Consider the following 25,460-nt stretch of genomic DNA (forward strand, 5'->3'; position numbering starts at 1 on the left):
AGGGGCAGAGGGGGAGGGGACGAAGCTGCCCGCCGCCATTTTGCTTGTGGGCTGCCGCCCTCAGTTGTTGCCTTTCCTGAGGTCCCAAGATAGGCAACGGGAGGCGGAGAGATGGACGGAATTTGTCTTTTTCACAAAAGATACACTCAACAATTCACCGAAGGTTTGGGGAAGTTTCGGTATTTGGTGAGACTGGTTCTTTACCCCTTTTCCCTGACTATCCCTATTGGTGAGCTTGCGCACGCCACTATACGGTGGGAAAATGACAGTAGGCCCTGGAAAGGACCACCCCTCCCACCACCCTCCTAAATCAAGACACTCTCTCCCACTCTTCAAACCACTTCAGTCCCGGTCTTCACCTCCCCTTTTTTCCCCCTCCCCAGTCTGGCCTCCAGTGCCGCTTGAACTCGGTTAGGCTGTAAATCGACACCCACTAGGGGTTGAGAAGGATCCAGTGCGCAGGCTCCGGTCACCACATAAAAGAGGAGTTGGCGAGGGTAGCGCCGTCTTGATGGAGGAGTGAGAAACGGAAGAGGTCGGGGGGTAGAAGCAGCAAGAAAAATACAGCCACGGTCAGCGCCGCCTCCCTGCCACCGTGTATCGGGGTAAAAAAAAAGCTGTCGTTGCAGTTGCCGTCGCTGTCTCCTACTTCTCTTGGCCCCAGGGAAGGACTTCCCCGCCAGCGGGACAGTGCGGGGACTGGAGAGGGAATCTTTTATGTGACTGATTCAATGGGGGAGGGAGCAGACAGTTATCTCGAAGAAAAAAGGGCAAGACCAAAGAATAAAACATGGGTTTCCCCCCACTAAAATGGCTTGGTGATTCCCGCTCCTGTTTTCGGGGTCTTTCCCCGAAATGGCGGTTTCCGTCTTGTCCTTGCCTCACTGCGACCCGGAGAGTTTGGTAGGCGGGGTGGGGAGAGGCAGAGGCGGTCCCTGCAGCCAATTAGTGCTTGATGTGTTCGTCGGCCGTGTTGTGATTGGCTAGCGATGACCTCATGCTGCAGCAGCGGGTAGGGCCAGAGCAGTTGGGGGAGGCTGTTGCAAAGGCAGAGAGGGAGAAGTGACGGTGGAGTTCGTTGCTGCCCCGGCGATGTGGAACCCAAGCAGTGGCGAAGGGAATCTCAAGGCTCTTCCCTGATATTTTCTCCTGTCCCTGCGCGAGGTGAGGGCCCCGGCTCGGCCTCTGCGGAACTTTAGGGCGCTGGCGCGGAGGAGGAGACACAATTTCTTCCATGACTTTTGTAACTGCGTCAGGGCAAGATGGCGCTGGGTCTCCTTGGGGCGCGGGGGGAGAGGCACGTCCACCGCCGCCGCCGCAGCGCATGTGACTAGGCTGCATTCCTGTGGGGTTTGGCTCAGTCTCAGGCTGGGGCGGGGGAGGGGAAAAGGCTTGGGCGGAGGAGACTGGTGCGGTCGGCTTTGGCGGACTGAAGAGGAAGAGATGACTGTTTAGGAGTGCGTCCCCTCCCCCATACAGCTTAATGCTGCGACGCGGGGCGGGGGGAAGCCCCCGGAGGGACACTCCTTACCGGGTGTGACGGCTGTTGGTGGAGGAGGCTTGACGCCGTTTTGTTATCTACTTATCTCCTTGCAAAGTATACTTATGTAATGTGGCAGGTCCCTAATGTGGAAATCTGAATCAACTGACTACTTGAGGACCAGACTCTTTGAGGGCCACTAGACTGAATGAAAAAGAGACTAGCTCCTGGGCCACAACGCTAGGAGTATCAGTTTTCTGAGAAAACATGATGTTTCTCAGATCCAAGTAAGAAATGGTCCCTAAATTTGTAAGCAGGTTTAAAGAACACCCAGAAACACCTTTTAATTTTCTGAAAGTGGCAAGAAACCGAGGAATTATACCGTCGGAATTTGGAGGGCCCTTTTCAAACTTTCTGTACCTCCCATCCATACTTCGCATATCTTCCCTATCTGTATATTCTGTAATAATGTGCAATCTTATCAATGTGTTTGCTTTTCTGTTTAAGTTTAGGCATGATTAAGTAATACACAATAAAAACTGCTAGTGTAACCTGAAGTTTTAAGGCTGTTTTCGATACTTTTATGTTGTCTTTCTGTCGACTTCTTACTATAGTTTTTTTAAAGGAAGTTATAATCACTAGGTAAATATTAAGATTCCTACACCATTATGACCGTTAAAACCTTTAAATCACTTTTGTCGAAGTGTGAGCTTCAGTTTTAGTTTCCGAAAACTTGCTAGGTGAAGATCTCCAGCAGTTCAAAAGTTCCTAAGGTCTAAATTAGCAGATGCAGTAAGAGAACTCGTTTTGATTATTCCCACTTGGCTAAGCTACTATAGTAGCCATTAACTAAATGAGTGAAAATTTAAAATAATTCTCCAATGTTGGTGAGAAATGGGAGTTTTTTAGCTAGGATGTTTGCATCTCTGGCATGTTTTTTTTGGCGGAACCACTTCTGTTGGTGCCAGGAGGAGATGTTTACTGGACCTGAAAAGATAAGTTTGATTTAGGGTCAAGGTTGTGCTGGTTCCTTTAATGTTAGTTCTAGGCTTGTGAAAACAAGATTAATGTTTTTAATTAATTCGTGTATACTTAAGTCCTTACTCGTTTTTGTGGCTTTTTTTCCAGTGAAGTAACTTAATTTGAATGAATTGAAAAGCCAGTGATTAATGTTTTGTTTTTGTGCACTTCGAATATAAATGGGTGTTTTGCCTATAAGGACTTGTGAGTAGCTTTAGTGGTCTATTTTATGTAAGTTGTCCGCCTTAACATTGTAGCAGCTTTTATTCTTGCTTAGAAAAGAGGGGGTAAATATGACATCAGAAGATTTTAAAGTAATTTTTAGACAGTTCTTAGTTGTTGAGTGCCTTTATAAGGAAAAGAGCCAGCTTATGAAAATAACTATTTGCAATTACTAACTTTCTTTGACTACCTTATTGCATTTTATGTTTGGGGGCAATTTCATTGGTGCCTATTGCCTGGTAATTCCTGTATTTTCATTTCAGAGCCTCAGCTGGAATGTTCAGGTTTAAAGGGGCCACAAGTTTCCCGAACTCCTGTAAAAAACATAAAGCTTAGTAGTATTTGATTCCTACGAACTTTCTTCACCCATTTTCTCAGAAAATTTCACTTCTCATATTTCATTATCTGAGTAAATCATACCCCAACCTTCCTTTCCCTATTTCTCTTCAAATCTAACCCTGACTGGCTAAACTGAATACCATCTCGAAATTGTGTGCTATTTCATATCTTCCTGCCTTTGTTCACAACTGTCTGAAGTGTTGCTTCCCACTTTTAGTTAATACAGCTTGAGCCTTTGTCTCTGAGACTCTTCCGAATTACTATTTCCGAGTAAAATAAGCCAGTCTTTACATTGGTGACCTAACCCAATGCTTGACACTTTGTTGACGGTCAGGTGTATACACTTCTTTAGAGATTGATAACACTTTACTATTGGACTATACAGTCCAAACTGTAAAATAATTTTACTTTAAAAAAAAGTTTGACGATCAGAGCTTATTTATAGAAGAAATGAAAGGTTAGGGAGGCCCAGGGGCAAAGTCTCCTTCTTTTAAAAGATGAGTGGGAACGGGGACCCAACTTATGGGACAGAAATAGTTCTGCCCCCACCCCAAAAAGATGGAAAGAAAAAAACTGGCCTTTTTGGTCCTCAGCCTTTTGGCTAAGGTCAAGTGTCATATCTGTTCTTATCAGTTTCACATCTGGACATTTTCTATCCAAGGAGAGTATATTAAATGTATTTCTGGAGCAGGGAGGTGGAATAGGGACTTGCTGTGTCCATTCTGCACACCAACAAGGTATTGCAGTACTTCCAGGAATGGAGTACCAAGGGGAAAAAAATGGCCCTAATTTTAGTTGACATCCATATTTCTCAAATTTTAACCTACAGAATTCCAACAGTATGTAAAGCCAGTGGTTTTTGTAGGTTGTATAATTCCTCAATGCATTTAGGGATTATCTTGGTATATAGCATTGTTTGCTCTGATACTGGAGGACTCAACTTGTTATGCCCTTGAGTTTAATTATTTTTGTCACTTGTTGTCATTGATTAATGCCAAGTTCATAGTAAAAATATTCTGAATCATCTGTGACTTTTAACTGAATTTTGTTTGTATATGAAATTTTCCTCTGCTCCACCCCCTGCTGACTTTAGTGTCTTCTAAATGTAGAATGAAGAGATTTATATCTGAGAACAGTTTGAACTTACATCATTAAATACACCTTAAAATGTTAGGGTTAAACAATGTACACAACCTGGTAAGTTTAACTTCCTGAAAAGTGAGTGAAATGCTATCTCTTCAGCAAGGGATTACTAACATTAACACTAAACCTGAAATCCATATTTACAATAGTATTCAAAAATCTTTTAAGGGTTGTGGATACCTTGAATCAACTCAAATTATTTTTCTTAAGAAGAGAGAAGTAATATGTTTATTCCTAAGTAGTCAAAAAACGTTTTCAAAGTTACCTGCCTTTTGCTATCCAAAAAGATTAGGCCCATAGTCTCCCTATTAACTGTTTATGTTTAGTTCAAGTTTAAAACATCTTTAAGTATGGAATTTAATTTGAAAATTTAATAGTATTGTTTCCACCTAGATGAAGCAAATAAGCTAGCAAAAAAAGGGGGGGGCTTATAGAGCCCACCATTCTCTGGACTGATTTAACAGTAGATTTAGTAAAAAGGGTCTTTTATTGTGTAATGTAAAGTATCAAATCTAAAAGCAGGGCCAGTGTAGAAGAGCTCTAAAATCTACCAGTGGTCCTTCATTTGCTTGGAGAAATGAGTGGTGGTTTAAACAAAATTTTGAGGGTAACTTGTTTATGTATTCCTATTTTGAGCTCATGAATTTTTCTTGTTTTTAAAAAAAAAGTATTTTATGGCCTTTCCAATGAATATGTTTGCTATAAGCGTTGAAGTATGCAGCATTAATCTTGCATTTGTACCTTTTATTTTAAAAAATTGGGTTTGGCTTTTTGCTCCTTTTTTTGTAAGCACACCACAGAACAGTGGCAGTCAGCATTGTCTTTGAGGTATAGAATATATCTTCGGTGAACAAACTTCGGTGGTACTGGTCCAAAATAAATTGGATATCAGCCTAGTTAGTAAACAGTGATTCATGTAACTGAAAAGTACCCCTCCAAAAGTATACTGATACTTGTGTCTCAAATTTAAAACTGTGTTTATTGGTGCCTATTCCTCCAGTTGCTGGTTGAACCTCCAGCTCTAATTTCAGCCAAATAATTTGCATCCCTACTATATTTAAAACACGCAAAGCATAATTCCTAGCCCTTACATTTTCAGATAGGTTTTGACGAGAAAAACTCAGTAATTAGAACTTTTAAAGAATTTATATTTATTAAATGTTTACTTGATAATTTCTCTGTTTTTGTTAACCTAGCTACCTTGTAAACCTAGCTTAAATTTTAATCCCACTTCCATTTTTTGCTGACAGTTAACCTCAAAGAAAGGAGAGATAACTAGGTAGTAAGTGAGGTTTATAATAGTTGGAATTGCAAGGACTGAGGAATATAACAAGTTTTGAGTTTATGTGTGTGGGTGTTTTAATTAGCAGGGTATGCCACACCAGGTCAGTTCATACTAGTTTACTGAGAATGGAGGGGAATTACTGGAAAGTTTGATTTTAAGGACAGACTAGGAATTGTTAACTGCTAGTAACTCTCCTCACCCCCCCCCCCAAAGAGTGCTTTCTGCCCAGAAACATGTTTGATACTAATACATATACTTTATCACAGTTAAGTGATAATTTGATCCAACGGGTCGTACAGCAGTGATTTTAACACCTGACTTTCTGACTTCACCAAAGTTCATATTTCGTGCCCTGCTTGTAGTGTCTGAATGAAGACCTAGTTTTAAATGTAGACACAGGACAGTGAAGTGTGTTAGAAACTTGTTCTAAATCTTACCTACATTCTCCTGAGGGACAGGTCTGGCTCTTAGTGCCCTTAATGTAGATAAAGAAAAGCCTGAGTGAGGGAATAGGAAAAAATAGGTTTTAAGAAAGTACACAGACATTGCAGAAACATTCATGCTACTTGCCTGGAGATAACTGACTTCCAGAAAAATAATTATTTATTTGAGATTTGGTAGCTTTCAAAGATGAAAGTCAAAGCTGAGTAGATTTAATAGACATATCGAGCAAGAAAGCTGGCATGTCCACATTTTAGACCTAGGAAAAGGAAAGGATTCCATTTGTTTTTGGTGGGTTTTTTTTTAAATAGCTAAATTACATGCAGGTGCATATTTAACTGTGTCTGGTTAGTCATAGTAATAATAGTAGTATTTTATTCATGTCTATCCTAAGAAATACCTTTCACTAGATGATTTATAAAGCACAAAAATGATAGGTAGCATGTTTAAGTCTTTTTAAATTAAAAGATTCTATAAGGAGTGGAAATTTTTTTAAGCCAAGTTTTCTGCTGCATTTTAGGATTCTCTACCTAAGGAAGTTTTCCTCCTTAGAAAGTAAAATAATGTAAAACAATTCCAAAAATTGTGAAAATCATGTACTTGTTTAACCCTCTCAAACTAGGTTGCTTCTATCACCAATGACTTGATTCCTAAGGGCAAAGTTAGATGAATGCTTTATGAGCACATGAGGTGGTTTAACTCTAAATTTGGGGAAATTGCTACCTTTTTGTTAAATGCTTAAATTATTATAGCAGGGTAAGAGTTTGACAACTTCCAGCAGGAATTTCTAAACTTCTTTATTACATACTTTCCATGCATTATGCTCAGTGCCTAGTTCTTAATGTCTTTCTGATAAGCTTTAGTGTCATTAGGAAAAGAGTGAATCTATTCCTCCAGTTTAGTTTAATCCCTAGTATTTAAATGTTTAATGAAGGAAGGCTGTGCTAAGATGACAGCTCATTCCTGAAGAAACTTTTGGGTAAGAAAGAAATGCCAGATTACTTTTTTTCATTCTGTACAAGAGTGGAAACCTGAAAAGGCAGCAAAAAATACTTTTCTCAGGTTCATATGATAACAATAATGTGGTAGTTTAGGCATCTCTGTGTCGTAAACACAACTTGTCTAACCATATTATGCAAGGCATTCTGTGGCCACTTTCTGTCTTTATTCTCATGTTCTCACTTTATGGCCAGTTAAAGGGCAAATGGGAGTTAAAGATAACAGGATATGTCAAATGAATGATTGAAAAATAGAAAATTAAATGGCTGGGAGAAGAGATATTCTAATGATGACATCTGAAGTCAAGGGTTTACTTGCGCCACCTTTGGATTTTTTAGGTGTCTAAAAGTTAACTAGTTCCACCCTATTTTCCCCCCACAAATTCAGACTGTAAACATTGGTATTCCTGGGAAATAATGAAACATTGTATGCAATAACCATATTTTGCTGAGTATAATGCACACTTTTTTGCCAAAAGTTTGAGGGAAAATAAGGATGCATGTTTGCATGAGTATAATGATTACATACCGTAGGTATAATAATCCCATGTGTGATGTGCACAAAAATGTGGGTGTGCGTATATACATGGGAGCACATTATACATAGCAAAATACAGTATTTACCTTTATAACATTTTGTGAAAGTTCTGTATTTTAATGTGCTCCAGATGTGGGTGGTCTTATATAATCTATAACATTTAATTACTTAGACTATATATACCTTATTAAAACTTCTTGGTTTATGTACTAATATCCTTTGCTACTTGCTACTCTGTCCTTCCTGTTTTCATTACAGTGGTACCTTGGTACTCGTAGTTAATTCATTCCAGAACTCGTAACAAGTGCCAAAACCCAAAACTGACGAGTACTGAAGGATGGAGCATTTTGTCTTGTGGGGCAGCATCCTGACTCATACAAGTTCTAACAAGTGCAACAAGTCCCCAGCAAACGCCAGTGCTGAAACATTTTTTCCCTCATCAAAATGCAACTGAGTACAGGGTTTGCTGAGTTTTGATGCTGATGGGTACCGAGGTATGACTGTAGCTGCTTCTGCTTCTTAATTTGTTAGTTCCTAGTCTTATGTCCCCAGCCATCTTTTCACCAATTACGTTAATCAGTTCCCACACCTTTACCTATTAATGACTCCAGAATTTATAATCTCTGTACTCAGAGCTACTAAATATATTGATACTTAAAACTAAACAAATTCAAAACAACTTCTTTTCTCTCTCAACTTTTCTCCTTATGCAGTAATACCTCGGTACTAGTCGGCTTCAGAACTGGTCAAACCCTGTATTTGTTGCATTTTGACGAGAATAAAATGTTTTGGGACTCGGCACACTTGCTAAAACTTGTATGAGTTACAGCACTGCCCTGCAAGAGAAAATATTTCATCACTCATCGCTTGCTTGTCATTTGGCACCCCTCTCTCTGGATGAAACGGAAGTCGACCCATCAATCTCACGGTAGCTCACCAACAGTACAGAACCTCCACGTATTCATCATTACTGTCTGTACTTTTGTGCACTTTTAAGTGCTAATCATGGGTTGCAAAAAGGTTAAGGGTGATACCACTAAGCCTAAAAGGCAGTTAATAAGAACCACAATTGAAAAGAAAAAAGAGATCATAGCTAAGTATGAGAGTGGTATAGGTGTGACTGATATTGCTGTAATATTCAAGATGCCGAGAACAACGATCTCTACAATAGTGAGAAATAAGGAAGCAATTAAAGCAGCTAGTGTTGCCAAAGGTGTAAAGTCTGTAAGTAAGCAACGTTCACAGACATTGGAAGAAGTTGAAAAATTGCTTTACATCTGGATTAATGAAAAACAATTAGCAGGTGACAGCATTTCTGAGGCAATAATTTGCGAGAAAGCTAGGCAGTTGCATGCTGATCTGTTAAAAGACAAGCCTGGAACAAGTGGTGTGAGCACTGAAGTGTTTAAAGCCAGTCGTGGGTGGTTCGATAAATTTAAAAAGAGAATTGGCATCCATAATATGGCGAGGTGTGGAGAGGTCAATGAAGATGCTAAAGTGTTAGTGGAGGAGCATAGAGCAGAGCTCAGCACGAAGGAGCTACAGGAACTTCAAAAGAAACAGCAAGAAATAGTGGCTGAGAAAATTTCTTCAGGTGGGGAGGAAGGAAGGGAGGAAGCGTCTACTGCGCTGATAAAGGAAATGTGCAGTAAGTGGATTGAAGTTCAAAACTTTGTGGAAAAGTATCACCCAGACAAAGCTCTAGCAAGCCGAAATGTGGACCTGTTTAATGAACAGACAATGTCACACTTTAGAAACATTTTGAAACATAGACAAAAACAAGTTTCTTTTGATAGATTTTAAGTGAAACTCTAAATCCGAGTCTCCAGCAGTGTTCAGTGAAGCGAAGAGACAGAAAACAGAAGAAATCCCTGAGAAAGCATCTGAAATTGTCTTGGAAGAGCGCTCCTCTTCCAACAGTTCCCCCCTTTCCTCCTCCACCTCACCATCATCTCATTATTCCAGGAAAACTCACTACAGGTAAAGTGAAGTTAAACTTTATTTATATGTAATTCATTGCTTTTTTTTTTTTTTTTAAATCCATGTTTAGTTTTAGGGTTCTGTATTAAAGAACAACCTCATTACTTAGTATTAGCTCATTAAAAATGTGAACGTTCTGGGGAACTTTCATGAATTATTTCTAATTACATTATTTCTTTTGGGAAAAAATTATTCATTACTCATTGGTTTGAGCACTCATCGCAAGTTCTAGAACAAATTAACAAGTGCCAAGGTACCTTTCACTATATTTTCTTTTTTGGTTAATAGTTCTACCCTTTTATCTTAATTCCTGTAATTAAACATCTTTTCAAAACACTTAATTTACCAATGATTTGAAGATTAAGTCCAAACACCCTATGACGAGAAAGATCCTTGGCCCTCCTAATGAGCCTCATGGACACCACTGAAGTTAAAATGACACAAGTTTGAATATTTGCTCTTTCTCTTCAAGAAGTTGGGTAGTTTGTTTCCTGGGCCTCAGTTTAATAATCCATAGAACAAATAAAATTTTAACTGCTTCATTGCAATGCTTGGGGATTAAATGAGATACAAAAGATCCAGGACCAATTACTGATTTGTAGTAAACTCTTTATCACCGGAAAATGAGACATTCCCTTTACTTTGTTATTTCTGTACTTAATCACAGTCATGTTAATGTTGCTTCTTTCTCTTATTCTGAGATTTTGATGGGTGGTGTCTTCTTTGTAGCAAACATACAAAGTTCCTGGCATACAACAGGCACTTAGTTTTTGTTCCTATTTTATTAAATATGTGTCTTTTTAAAAAGATTTTATTTATTTATTTTTAGAGGGAAAGGGAGGGAGAAAGAGAAACATCAATATGTGGTTGCCTCTTGTGCACCTTACACCAAGAAACCTGGCCTGCAATCCAGGCATGTGCCCTGATTGGGAATCAAACCGGTGGTCCTGTGGTTTGCAGTCCAGCACTCAATCCACAGAGCCACACCAGCTAGGGCAAATATGTCTGTTTTATCAAAACAGGTAATCTGATTTGATGCCAAATTTTGCTGCAGCATTAGTTTATGGTAATATTAGCAAGTCAGTTGGATACATAAATTGATGCTAAATATTTTGATTGATTCTATCATATTATAAAACTTTAGGTTGGTTTTTTTTTCCATTTTTCAAGTACACTTTGCCAATATATGTATGTGTGTGTGTGTGTGTGTGTGTGTGTGTGTGTGTGTGTGTGTATTTTTTTTTTAGAGTGAGGAAATGCAGGAGAAAGAGGGAGAGAAGCATCATTGTGTGGTTCCCTCTTCTGTGCCCCCTACAGGGCAGGGCACCTGGCCTGCAACCCAGGCATGTTCCCTGACTGGGAATCGAACTGGTAACCCTTTGGTTCGCAGGCCGGTAATCCACTGAGCCACACTAGCCAGGGCTTGCCAGCATTGTTAAGCCCTCGAATTTAGTTTCTGCCCATCATGTTCCTCTTCCCTCAGATATGTGTGCCTTTCATTTTGCAAGCCAAGACTAAATCCCTACTCTATTTATAATGTGGTTTGGGATTAAGTCATGTGGGTATAATTATTCAGCCAGAGAGTTCCTGCCTCTCACAGAGCAATAGAATTTTTAGACTAGGGGGAAAAATGTTTGTGGATTTCAACAGTAGAGGGTATAGGGGGAGTGAGGCACAAAGTATTTGCACTTAGTGTGGCTTAATGTGCATAGGCATAGAATAGTAATAGAATGTGTTTTAGATAAACCAATTTGACTTAGGCTTGCATGAGTACATTGATAAAGCTAGAAAAAGAGTGGATTGGACTGAAGTGATCTCATTATCTTTTAAATTTTCAGGTCCTTTTTCCAGTGAAGCTCGAGCCATTTCTTTTTATTCTGCTTCTTTATCTCTCTTTTTTTTTTTTTGTCTCAGAAATAGTCTCAAGAGTAGGCATAGAATCCAGATACTGCTTGCTAACTACCAATTTAAAATTGGATAATTAAGAAAGAGTTCATTGAGTACTGGGTTACTTAGCTTATTCCTAGCCTTTCTTACTTCAACTTTAGTTGGGATTAGTGTTGGGGGGAAAAAAAAACTTGATTTCTTTCCACATTTTTTTTCTTGTCTGTACATTAAAAAAAAAAGAGGAAGAGAGCAAGCATCACCTTTAATGTCAGACTATTCCTTTCCTGGTTATGCTCACTATGTTTGTAGTATACATGATCTTGATTGACTTCTGATGCCTCATCTGTAAATAGTTTAATTATCTGCAGGTGTAGCTTTGTGCCTGACAGCATTAGATGATGAGTAATTGATAGCCATTGCTGTTAATAAACATGAATTTAATGGATTCTGACATTTTAAGTTTTTTTTTTTTATTGATTATGCCATTACATTTGCTCTATTCCCCCCTCCCTTCCCCTCTACCCTGCATACCCCTCCCCCACCATTTCCCCCTTTAGTTCATGAACATGTGTCTCAAATTCTTTAGATTCTGTATTTCCCCCTACTATTCTTACCCTCCCCCCTATCTATTTTCTATCTACTGTCTATACTACTTATTTTCTGTACCTTCTCCCCCCTTCCCCTCCTCCCACTCCCCTGTTGCTAACCCTCCCTGTGATCTTCATTTCTATGGTTCTGCTCCTGATCTAGCTATCCTCTTAGTTTGCTTTTGTTTTAGGTGTGGTTCTTAATAACTGTGAGTTTGCTGTCCTTTCACTGTTCATCTTTTTTATCTTCTTTTTCTTAGGTAAGTCCCTTTAACATTTCATATAGTAAGGGCTTGGTGATGATGAACTCCTTGAATTTGACCTTATCTGAGATGACATTTTAAGTTTTAAGTTGAGAATCCATGTAGCACAGACAACCTATGTTTATACCTATTTATAATAAGCAAAAGCCAGAACTTATTATTTTGCTCCATCAGGAAGTGTATCTTGACATCTTATCAAAATTCTAGGCCCCCAAAATCTTATTAAAATGCTTCACATTTCAGGTTATCATTTTTGTTCACCTTAAATTCATTATGCCTGTGTAAAATGCATTTTTATGGCTTTAGAACAGCTTATGCACATTTTGGCAATTGGCAGAAATCATAACAATCAAACTGTGTAACATATATGTTACTCTTTTATGACCAACATGTTAGTGTTAAACAGAACACTATCTGACCACATAAAACTACTGCTATAAGAAAGTTGTAGTGATTGTGCCATGGCTGGTGTAGCTCAGTAGATTGAGCGTGGGCCTGGGGGAGACAAAGGGTCACTGGTTAGATTCCCAGTCGGGGCACATGTCTTGGTTGCAGGCCAGGTCCCCAGTAGGGAGTGCAGGAGAAGCAGTCACACACTGATGTTTCTCTCTCCTTCCCTTCCCCTCTCTCTAAAAATAAATAAAATCTTTCAAATAAAAAAAATTGTAGTCAAGATGGCTTAAAAATAGTCATGCATAGATCTATCAGTTCTGATTGGAATTCTAAGTGACTTTCATGTTTTCTGCATTTATAGTGTATATTTTAAAATAACTTAACTTGGTATTCATATCCTCATCCCTTTATAGACCTGTGAGTATACCTTACTAAATGAAGCAACATATAGGAATAGCCAATGAAATGACTGAATTTGAAGAGGAAAGATGGTAGTATGGTGTCATTTTTTTTTCCTTTATATAAAGTTCTGTAAATGGCTAGTTTATTTTGGAAATATTTCTATCAACTTTATTGGTACTTACCATGGTAGTTTTTCTACTTTATAAAAGAAGCCAGTCTGAAATATAGCACCTGTTTGAAATTAAAACACAGGTTTCACGTTGAATTTTTAAGATTTTTAAAAATAAATACCTAAGTCCTTGTTTCAGCATGCGTGATGTCATTAAATATGGTACAAGTGTCTGGTTTGTGTATATTTGTATTATGTGCTTAAAACTGTTTTTAGGTTTTTGTTTTTTAGGGATATAACACTTTAGACATCAAATTTATAATTTTCAAACATCTACAGATAGGTAAAGATCAGAACTAGCTAAAAATGACACTGACATTTAATATATGTTTGCCAAACTTAGATTATCTTTGTTTTTTTTAGTGATAGAAGAGACTTTTGATTTGGTCCTCTTTTTACAAATGAGGAAATTGATAACCATTGAGATAACTAAGATTTAAGTACTTGATTTTCCTAGGGTGATCAAATTTTTTTTCCATTCTTAATATGAATCCAGTGACTTAATAAATGCTTAATGTTAAATAAGTCATTCATTTTTGTTTTCAGTATACTGTCTTGTTCTCTTGCGGGATCATTAACATGGAATAGACACCTAATTTTTGGTTCCCATTCTTACTGTTCTCGCCTTCTTTTCCACCCCTGTACTCCACAAGCTTCCCTCTTTTTTCTCTTACAGTTAGTTGATAGCCAATATTTTACGTTAGTTCAGGTGTTCAGCAGAGTGGTTTAGACCAGAGGTGTCAAATGCATTTTCACTGGGGGCCACATCAGCCTCTCGGTTGCCTTCAAAGATCTGATGTAATTTTAGGACTATATAAATGTAGCTACTCCTTAACTGTTGAGTTGATATTACATTCAGCCCTTTGACGGCAACCATGAGGCTGATGTGCCCCCTGGTGAAAATGCATTTGACACCCCTGGGTTAGACAGTTAACATAATTTACAAAGGGATCCTGCTTTCCAGCCCTCCCTACCTGAGTACAATTTCTGCAGTTAATACAACAGAGTATATACCCTTCTCCAAACAGATGTGTTTCAAGATGTTATGAAAGCCCTGTCTCTGTAAAGATGACCAGCAGTTAGAATAGTTAAATTGAGAGGAAAATTGCGACTTAAACTTTCTTCATATTGTGCCACAAAGTAAACTGATCTTAAAGGGCACTTGGGTAGATAACTTCCTAATTCATAGCGTTAGGTCCAAATAGCTTCTCTTAAATTAAAAACAAAACATTGGAAGTAATAGAGTGAGGTTTCTGTCACAAAAATCAAAATGATTGTAATACCTTAAGAACTATGACCTACAGCTATTTTTGTTTATCTGCCTTTTATTTCCATCAGCTAAGTAGGAATTACCACAGGACTAAATTATGAGAGTAGTTTCATTGAAGGCCTAGATCAAAGTGTAATAAGTTTTTTTAAAAGGTTAAACCCTTTAAACACATGTTCAGGTTTTCTGTACAGGCACTCGGTATAATCAGTTAATTGCAGAAAAGAAGCAACTGCTTGATTTTTTTATGCATAAACTTAATTTTTTCCCCTGCCAGCCCTTGTCATCATATGTTCCCCCTAAAATAACGATACTTAGGTTATATCTTTGATTTTTAAAACAGTGAAAATAGTCAGCTGTCCCCTGGAATAAATATCTTTAAAATACAAATTAGCAAAATAAAATGAAGGAACCATATTACAAAATCAAGTTACACAGAGTAAGGCTTTACAGAGAGAGATTAGAAGAGAACAGCTAAGCATTCATTTGTGGAGCTTTAATTCAGTTCTTTTAAAGGGAATTCTCATTGTAAAGAGTTTCTTCAATAACAGTCCTAAAACTTGTATTTTACAACTCAATAATTACTGCCAGACCAGGGAACTTTTTAAAACTTGGTGCTCTAGGATATTCAGATGAAGGCAGATGTATAAAGTATTGACCCCTTTTGATTGAGGGAGAAGGAAGAGTTTTGACATCACTGGCTATTTGAATGTAGTTTCATCCTTTACATTTGGATTTTTCATGCTCTTTGGAGCCTTTCCGTTCCGCTGGTATAACTTCCTTGCTTGCTCTTTCTTTCGATACTACACATTAAGGAGGCATTGTGTACCAGAAGGCTTTGAGTGTTTGGAAGAAAGGTACTAACAAGAACAAGGTAATTATTCATTGTAATAAACAGTCTTTGTCAAGAGTATGGGTAACTACTCCCTTATATATTAGTAGCAGTCAGCAACTAGATAGCTTCACAACAAGCAGTTTAAATTTGTTCCTTCTAAATCAGGATTTGCTTCATAAGTTAGGTCTTATGTCTTAAAAGAGGCTTTGTAACAAAATGATTAAGATGGAGGGTAAGGAGATCACATGCTGTATCCCTGGAATACAAAGTCACTGTTTAAAGATAGGATAATTTCAAAGATTTAGGACTCATCAAACAATGCACATCGCTATAGATCTATTGGATATGAATCAACAAAGCACAATAATTATGAAACTCTGGGTCTTTTGATAAGAATGTAGCAATCCAGTATATATGAGAGGCAAACACTACAATGAAAGAGTTGACAGGACTTTAGAGCTAATCAAATCCATTGGTTTCCAGACTCCTGGAGTTTTTGAGTGAATCAAATGATAAGAAATATGGAAATCAATATAGTTGCCAGTTTTAGTTCTCTAAATAGCAACACTATACCTAACAGTTGGTTTTAAAACTGTTATTAACAGCAAATAAAGACATAGGTCTGTAAATAGTCATTAAAATTATTTTTAAATAACTATTTCAAAGCATTACATACTACAAAAATTGGTAAAAATATGAGAATTAAAATTTTGTGGGGCTTTTGTATATTGTGTGTTTCATAAAAATGGGGCAAAGAAATAATGCTTTCAGTGGTTCTCTTAGTTCGTATATAGGCTTACAGATAGATTTTTCTATGAGAACCATGTATTACCAGAAAATAATTTCTTCAAAGATGGTCTAGTTTGTAGAGGTATGGAAAAATGTTTTTAAATTAACTAAAAGTGGAATACAAACTATCCTTTAACAGCCATGTCCATTATGTCCCTAAGTAATATGCATTCTAACTTTGTTTCTAGGTCAGTTTCTCCGCCTCATCATCACCAGTCCCTCTACATTAGTTGAGGCATGTGCCCAAATAATTGCCAAGTAAATGATGTGTTGGTGGTGTGTGTCTGGTGACCTGGCTTACTCCAGCTTTAATCATACCCTAATCCATCTGTCATCCTTCAAGTTGATTTTATTAAAATGTGAATCTGGTCTGGAAATGCTTTGATTGGACTCTTTACTCCTTAAGATGGTATGCTCCTACCAGGCCTCCTGTAATCCGGTTACTGCCTGTTTCCAATAAAATTTCCAGTGCTCTTTCTTTTTGCTTCCACCCATACTATTATTGCTTTCAGTTCCACAAACTTACCTTGTGGTCTCTGACCTCTTTTCTTTTATATATACTATCATCTCTCCATGGAATATTCCCCTCTGCTTTGTGAATGCATCCTTCAGTTCAAGTGTCTTCCTGTGTGAAGTCCCTGGTATTCTTCCAAGAAGTCTATTCGTCATAATTCCATGTACCTTTTCCCAGCTCTATTAAATACCACTTACTGCAGTTTGTTTATGACTATATGGAATCTCCTTACCCTGATAAAATATGAGCCCCTGAAGTGTAGTGTTTAACTTACAGTGTCTCCCTCAGATGAATGCATAGTAAGTACTTACATTAACACCTAGGACATAGTAAATGCTCAAGTAAATGTTTAAAATAATTAGGTCTCTTCTCTTTTGGTGTTAAGTTTAAGTCTGCAAAATAGCTACTAAACTTAAATTGTGAAGAGAGAAAGGGTTGGAGATGTGTTTTTGTAGTTACAAGTTAGGAAATTTACAATTGTTAATTCGTGCATAAGATCAAAGCCATCCTTATTGTAGGGGGGAAATCAGGAACAGAATTGGACATCTGTTCTTAGGTCTCTTCCCTCACAATTATATTGAAGGGCTGACGATACTCAGTGAAACATACCCTGGTACTTTATCCATTGCAGATATAAACCTCATCTCAAAAAGTGTCAAATTATTTTGGGCAAATTGAAGATTCTTACCTGTCTTTGGCTGTTTGGTTATAAATTCTTATTTTTTCGAGTTTAACATGCTTTTCCAATGTATAATAATAATGGTAACAATAACAACGTAACTGCAAAGGCACTTTAACATAGTTATATTAGAGAACTTTCCTACGGCTGACTTAAAAGGATGTTAGTTCAGAGCTAGATGGTTAAATTATCTCTGTGTGGAAAGTTATTTAGCTTCAATTCTGAATTGTTTATAATCAATAGATTAATTCATTGATACCCATTTTTATATAAAGTTGAATCCATTAATGTGCTAACATGTCTCCCCCTCCCCAGCAGCACACACACACACACGCCATTTTATATTCTTTGGGAAGGTATGGCACTAAATTAAACGTCACTTCTAAGATATGTAACATTAAATGAGTCGATATATTCTATTACGCAGATAACAACAAATTTCTTTTTCTAAGTGTTAGTTGAAGGTACTTACATAAAGAACTGGTAGAGCCCTCCCTCCCTGGTGTGGCTTAGTTGGTTGGAGTGTCATCCCATAAACCAAATGGTGGTGAGTTCTATTCCTGGTCAGGGCATATATGAAAAGGCAAGCAATCAGTGTTCCTCACTCACATCAATGCATTTTTTTCTTTCCTCTCTATAAAGGCAAGTTTTCGAAAAATGTCCTCAGGTGAGGATGGAAACAAGGCCTGGTTATATAATATATTTATTTCCAGAACTTGGATGGGCATCCATTTCTAACAATCAAATTTTCACTGAAGGCAAATTTTTATGCCTGGTCATGGCTACCAAGTTTTTTGGTTTTTTTTTTATTTTCCTGCTATGGGTATGTTAAAATACTTCCCAAGCCAGTTGATCACCATAATTATCTGGAAAGCTTATTAAACTATACATTCCTGGGCTCCACACCCAGTGTTCCCCAAAATAAGATGGTAGGTGTCGTCATTTATAATTCTTTTAGAATGTACCAATTCCTGAAGAGCTATATGCTGAACTACTTAGTGTGACCCAGGAGTCTGCATTTTTGACAAGCCTCTTATCCTCAAGTACTTTTCATGAAAACACTACTTTGAAAAACATGGAATGAGGCTTTTCATTAAAATGACTATATAGAGCTATAGTGCAAAGATGGTGTTATTTTCATTTCTTTTGGAGGGAGTATTGCTGTAATATTTACCTCTCTAACCTGAGAATCTTGGAGATAATCTGAACCACTTCTTACATTTCTTCTTGGAAGTTTTATCAGAACAACAAAATTAATTGTTCTTTAAAAATTTAGAGCCCTGACTGGTGTGCCTCAATGGGTTGGGCATCATCCTGCAAACTGAAAGGTCACCAGTTCGATTCCCATTTGGGGCACGTGCCTGGGTTGCAAGGTCAGGTCCCCTGTTGGGGGCATGCAAGAGGCAACCAATTGTTTCCCTTACTCTCTTTCTCCCTTCCCATCTAATTTTTTTTTTTTTTGTAAGAATAGTCTGATGGACTGACTTTTTTTCTATAGTAAATATGGGTCAAGTCGTAATCAGGAAGTAGGAATGTAAAGTGGAAAAAGAAGCCTTATTTAACCCCCCCCCTTAAAAACAACATCCTTAAAGGGGAGGAACTAGCTATCAATCAGCATATTTTAAACATAGTGACATTTCATCCCACTACTTTTACAACTAATTATTGTAAGATGTTTAGACAATGTGTACTTTTATAAGGTTACTATTTTTCATCTTAAAGGTGAAACCAATAACTTGTAATCTCCAGAAGTGTAACTCAGAGCAGAAGAAGCATCACTTCGGTTAATATTAGTAATGTAAGAGTAGTAGATGTTAAGAATTTAAATGTCATGAGCTAGGACATTTTAAAGTATCCAGTTCAATATAAAATATTTCAGTCCTAATGCTAGTAAATACAGTATTGTCATAATTTCACATGTATATTTTGATACTGTGTTCACCAGGCAATTCTGTGAATGTAATAAAACTACATGGTCAACCTCTTTGGAAGCAATGAACTGGCCAAGGAGATACATGTCTTTTCTTCATAATTGAATGACTTTTTTTTTTTTATAACATACCTGTGTTTCAACTTGGCTACTGTGCCTTTAGCCTGAGAGATATCTACTTGCTTATTAACAAAGTTAAATATCTTTTTGTTGGGGAATTACTTCATAAGTTATATAAATGTCTAACCACTCTTTTGGACACCTGAAACTAATATAATACTACCAGCTGTAATTGAAAAATTTTTTTAATATTTGAAATAAAAATACATAATTCAGCAAAACATTTTTTTAAAGTTGGGTGTCTTGATTCATATATTTGAAGTCCCCATCTTTGATTAGTAAATAATCATTTTGATTTTTAAATTACTTATAAAAGTTAAATATAAACAACTACAAATTAGTTCAGCAAGCCACTGATGGACATGTATATGAAAAAGTATGGTGAATTCAGCACAAAAAACTCATTCTTCCCTCAAGATGGTGATAAACTGATTTTGTACATGTGTGTGATTGTTTCTGAGAATACTAACAGGCACCTTTTAGTCTTGAATAACTTCTACCATGGTCACTATATTATCTAGAAGGTATTAACCAGTAATAGAAAATGTACAATTTAATTTTCCCCAGATCAAAGTTGATGCTCAACAAAGTCTTCCCCTGCTGGTACTGCTAAACCTAATGCCTTGGCTGTGTTTCACTGGATTCAAGATAGGAACCACAGAAACCTCATTTATTCATTCATAGAAAACCAAAATAGTGCACTAGCTTAGCCTTTAGCTATGGGATTCTATAATCTGAGGTGTGGCTGGTGTGGTTCAGTGGATTGAACACAGGTCTGGGAACTGAAAGGTTACCTGTTAGCTTCCCAATCAGGGCACACGCCTGAGTTGTGGACCAGGTCCCCAGTTGGGGGGGTGGGGAGTTCGAGAAGCAACTGATTGATGTTTCTTTCCCTCTCTCAAAAATAAATTAAAAAGCAGGTACAGTTGTGAATATGCAGAAGTTTATCCTTTTATTATTTTCTAAAGATTTTATTTATTTTAGAAGGGAAAGAAACATCTATGTGCAAGTGATGCATAGGTTGGTTACCTCATGCACCCCCATGTGGGGACCTGACCCCGCAACCTAGGCATGTGGCCTGAGTGGGAATTGAACCAATGACCTCTAGTTCACAGTCCAGCATTCAACCCACTGAGGCACACCATTCAGGACTATTGTACTAATTTGTATTATTTGTCTTATTATTATGTTGTATCCTTATGATTTCTCTTTTAGGTTATGATGGCTGGTAATTTAACCAACGACCAACGAAAATGGATACTTAAACAATACTGGAAGACAGAAAATGCTGAAAAGGTTAGACAGAAATGGGCTGAAGAATTTGATACACCTTCACCAAGTAGACAGACAATTTACAGAATACGTGATAAATTTGATAAAACTGGGTCAATCTGTAATGCTCCAAAAAGTGGTCGACCAGTCAGTATTACCACCCAGGAAAATGAAATGTTAGTAAGTCAGGCATTTACAGAGAGTCCCAAAAAATCAAAACAAAGAGCTTCTGTTGAATTAGGCATTTCCTGTAGATCTTTGAGTCGTATAATGCAACGTTTAGGTTTGAAAATGTATCGACCAAGATTGCTTCATGGGTTACTAGAGGATGATCCAGATCGCCGTTTACAATTCTGTGAAGTGGTTCTCAATGAAGAAAGACAAGGCAATAGCATCATTGATAAAATTATATGGTCCAATGAAGCTCATTTTAAACTTTCAGGTGCTGTGTATCGACACAACTGTGTCTACTTTTCAAGAGAAAATTCCCATATAATGATAGAAGGACAGTTAAATGAGCCAGGAATTACAGTTTGGGCAGGATTTTCATGTAAAGGGGTATTTGGACCTATTTTTTTTCATACAGCTATTACACAAGATCTCTATCTTAACATGCTAAAGGACACTGTTTTACCACAGTTACAGAGACAGCATGATAATGATGACTACTTCTTTCAACAAGACGAAGCTCATCCACACTGTGCCGTAACAGTGCGTGAGTTTCTTGATGAACAATTACCCAACAGGTGGATAGGTAGACGAGGACCAGTGGAATGGCCACCACGATCACCAGACCTCACCCCAATGGACTTCTTTTTTTGGGGTGTTGTCAAAGATAAAGTCTTTTTACGAAAACCACGTACTGTAGATGATATGATTTGCTGCATAAGAGAAGTGTGTCAAGAAATTGATGACAATAAAGAACTCTGTGCCAAAGTGTGCTCGAATATAGCGAGTAGACTACAAGAATGTGTAAATAATGAAGGCCGGCAATTTGAGCAGTCGCAAGATTGTACCTAAGTGTGTTGTGACATTTCTTTTGAGTTAATAAAGTTACTGTAATTATCATAACCTGCATGTCTTTTTTCTATTCAAACAAAATCTATTGCCTTCTCCTATATGGATAACAAAGAATTGTGAGGTGGAAAGAAATTTTATTCATGACTGTAGGGACAAATGAGGTATGGCATTTAGTCCAACATTCCACTGTTCATCATTCTTACACTTCCAAGAGGCAGTGAGTAATAATTCATGAGTGGCTGCACTGATGAAGATGATACATAAGCACCCTAAGGCAGAAATAAGGACAGAATAACAGCCTTCCTTTGTTATTTATCATTTGATTTTCTTTTGCCCTTAAGACTCAATTTAAGTATCCCTGTTCCTAGAACCACAATTTACACAAGTGCCAAATACATGAGCAGAAGCATCCCATTAAAATGCCTCCCAAACACTAAATCTTAAGAGTAGGTTCATCTGTATAGGCTATCAAAAGTGTCAGTCTTGCTCCATTCAGCATAAGCTTAATAAATATTAGTGGAGGTTAATAGGATTTAGAATTCACCTAAAACCCAAGGTGTTCTTCTATATGCACACACTAGTTTGGGCAACAAGTGATTGACCTATGTTCAAATACCCGAAGTCATACTAGGGCAGTTTATTTGTACATTTGGACAGCTTTTTTCAACTGGGTGCATAGAACTGATTACAATATCATGAATTGATTTTGTCCCACAAGACATGTAAAATGAGGAACTGGGTAGATAGGTGACCAACATCATAAGATTATTTGGAATTGTAGCTCATTCCATAAACAGATTAGCCAAGTAAACAAACATAGGCTGTTAAATGGCAACTAGTAAGTGAGAGCCGGCAGGTCATCGAGATCAGTCAGCTTAGCCAGGAGGTCATAATACAAGTATTAACATGCAAGTAACTAAATATACCATATCACAGCTAGTAGGTGGAGTAACATGCCATCATTAGAATAAACTTACACCATTTAAAATGTAAAAAGGACTTTTGATATATTTAAACTTTCAATATTAATATAGGGCTTTATACCCCATAACTTAGTGACATGCATATAGGAGGAAAATACAAAGATACAACACAGCAACTAGCAGATAAAAGTTTGATTTAGTACATCTCTAGTAGGAGTTCTTTGTAATCCCTTACCTGCTGAGTTCTAGGTAGTACAACATTCTCTGAAGTATATTTGCAATACCCTTAAACTAGTAGGTTAAATTGTGAGCCAAACCCAGTGTCGTACTCAGTATTCAAAAATAATAAACTAATGGGATAAATTGACATTAATAAATGCAAAGAGTAATCTGCTTCATTGGTAAACTTAACCTTCAAATACGGCAGTACTAAATTAAATGTGTTAATGCAATGGTTTTGTCCATGTGTCCTTTTTAGTAGTCCCTGAAAACCCCTGGACAAAACCAAGGGGGAGAGTGGAAGCAAGGGAGGGAGGTGGGTTTGGCTGGGGTGGGGTGGAGTGGTAAGGAGAAAATGCAGACAACTAATTGAACAACGATAAAGTAATTTTTTTAAGTTTTAGTGCAATGGAATCAAGTTATAAATATAAGACTCAAAGTTGATCAGACATAATACACAAGATTTAAGGTGATGGACTCTTTAAGTGAGGTGTTAGCATTTTATAAAATAATTGTCAAAGCTATATTAGACTTTAAAATTGGTCATTAGTGCATGTGTATACTGTAGGCAAAACGCACCCAATTTTAAAACAAGGCCATGTACTCCATGTTTCCCAAAATGAGAATTCGTGGGTCTTTAGTAAGTAGGTGTACATATTTTACTGACAATTTCACAGAAGAGACTGAATAGGGAGTTCACATTAAAAAATAACTCGATTTTCATAAAATCCCATGCAGTTAATTGTTTAAATTTTAAAGTGTACAGTACATACTGTTCCTCATAAGCTTTTGTATCTCACTTTCAACTGGCCAGTCTTTCTAAAAATTTTCTTCTTTAAGTCTCTTAGATGGAACAATTTAGCAGTTGTGGGCAGAATACAAATTTAGCACATAGATTTTACTGATTTTAGAGGAAGGGGAAGAACATCGATTTGTTTTTTTTTTTTTTGTTTTTTTTTTTAGAAGGGAAGGAAGGAGAAAGGGAGAGAAATACCAATATATGGTTGCCTCTCATGTGTCCCCTGCTGGGAACTGGCCTGCAACCCAGGCGTGAGCCCTGACTAGGAATCCAACCATGATTCTTTGCTTCAAAGTCCTGTGCTCAAGCCCCTGAGCTACACGAGCCAGGGCCAGTTCATTCTTAAGCATTCATTGGTTGCTTCTTGTATATGCCCTGACCAGAGATGGAACCACAACCCTGGCATATAGGATGATACTCCTAACCAACTGAGATACCCAGGACAAGTAGTATATTTTGCCATGTATAATATGCAGTTTTTGCCCAAATTTTTGAGGGAAAAAAAGGATGTGTGCTACACATGGATACAATGATTACATGCCATGGGTCTAGTAATCCTGTGTATAATGCACACAGAACATGGGTGTGCATTATACACAGCAAAATACATTATATTTTTATACTTTTTAGGGGTGGCAAATAGATTCTCTGTTCTACCACATGGCACTGATTGTTGGTGGAAGGTCCCACTAGGTATAGTACTGATATTAACAGGAACTCTGTAGCTCCCCGTCATTGGGCACATAGCTATAGGCAGATTCTAACATCTTTGGGAAGTATCTCAATTTAGTCAATAAATTTCACCACCAGGTATTTGGCAAGGTGTGATTGCAGTGCAAGTTTTTTTTGTTTGTTTTTTAATTAGAGGGGAAGGGAAGGAGAGAAATATCAATGAATGATCAATGTATGGTTGCCTCTTGTGGGTCGGTCCCTTGCTGGGAACTGGCCTGCAACCCAGGCATGTGTCCTTACTGGGAATCAAACTGCAATTCTTTGGTTCGCAGGCCCATGCTCAGTCCACTGAGCTACACCAGCCAGGGGGTTTTGTTTTTAACCATTTGATTTAGGTCCTGCACCTGCAAAGGCTCTATATGCCTATTCCAGTACTTTTCCCTCAGCCTAGGTCCTTAGTCAACATTAAACAAGGTAATAGAGAATTTAAGTTTTAATTATGAACATGGAGGGAACTTCAGATTTGTTTAATAAGCTTGGACTGTATTATCTCTGAGCTTTAACACCTTTACTAACATAAAGCATTTGTAAAACAGGGTTTTCTCCACTCTGCACATTTCATTTGGTTATGTTGCTCCTTTATAATACAACAGAACTTCAAGAATTCCAAAGCAAGTTTGTACTTTGGCACAAATTAGTTTGGTGGCTATTATGCCTCCATAGATATTTTCCATCTGATTCTACAAAGTCTACAAGTTGCCAGGATAACCTGGGGCCAACCAGAGAAAGCTTGATGTATTTGTCTCTCAGGCAGTGGTTCTAAAATATGGGTCCTGGGTCAAAGTGCATTAGAATGAATTACAGTGCCTGTTTAGAGTGCAGATTCTTGACAAACCTCCCAAGTCAAAAATCAGTCCTATATGAGTTTTTGAGAAAATTATCAAATTAATGTTTGTTTTTTAAGATACTGAAACTGCAGTGAAGACAGTCTCTCCATTTAAAATATTAGGAGACATGATGCCGTAATAGTAGACTCCTCATTTATGGGCTATTTTATGAAATCCAGTTCAGTATTTTTAAAAATTGATTTTAGAGGGGGCTGGGGATGGGGTAGAGAGAAACATCAATTTGTTGTTTCACCTACTTATGCATTCATTGTTTGTTTGATTTTGTATGTGACCGGGGATGGAACCTGCAACCTTGGAGTATTGGGAGAGTATTTGAATTTTTTTTTTAAGGGAGCTATGAATTTACAAGACAATTATACAGGGAAA

At 37.5% G+C, this 25,460-nt stretch overlaps 1 protein-coding gene and 1 non-coding gene across 7 annotated transcripts; both read left to right on the forward strand.

Moving 5' to 3' along the window:
* Window positions 1–66: 66 nt before the first annotated feature.
* Window positions 67–21,624, forward strand: LOC119063554 (uncharacterized). 6 transcript variants are annotated; one of them, XM_037164940.2, is made up of 3 exons: window positions 67–186; window positions 20,497–20,577; window positions 21,193–21,624. In XM_037164940.2, exons 1-3 carry the CDS (start codon window positions 112–114, stop codon window positions 21,571–21,573), a joined length of 537 nt encoding a protein of 178 aa, XP_037020835.2. In that variant the 5' UTR covers window positions 67–111; the 3' UTR covers window positions 21,574–21,624. The 6 variants fall into 6 exon arrangements, with proteins under 6 accessions (XP_037020835.2, XP_037020829.2, XP_037020834.2 ...); XM_037164938.2 differs by lacking the exon at window positions 67–186 and adding exons at window positions 520–605; window positions 8,180–9,446 and having other exon boundaries at window positions 20,497–21,624; XM_037164937.2 differs by lacking the exon at window positions 67–186 and adding exons at window positions 623–1,164; window positions 8,180–9,446 and having other exon boundaries at window positions 20,497–21,624.
* On the forward strand, window positions 3,643–3,832 carry LOC119063557 (U2 spliceosomal RNA). Its single transcript, XR_005085207.2, has one exon. It is a non-coding gene; the product is annotated as a U2 spliceosomal RNA (small nuclear RNA).
* Window positions 21,625–25,460: the final 3,836 nt, after the last annotated feature.

This window comes from Artibeus jamaicensis, unplaced genomic scaffold (assembly GCF_021234435.1).
Source record: "Artibeus jamaicensis isolate MK-2021 breed Jamaican fruit bat unplaced genomic scaffold, CSHL_Jam_final contig_834, whole genome shotgun sequence".
Taxonomy (NCBI): Eukaryota; Metazoa; Chordata; class Mammalia; order Chiroptera; family Phyllostomidae; genus Artibeus; species Artibeus jamaicensis.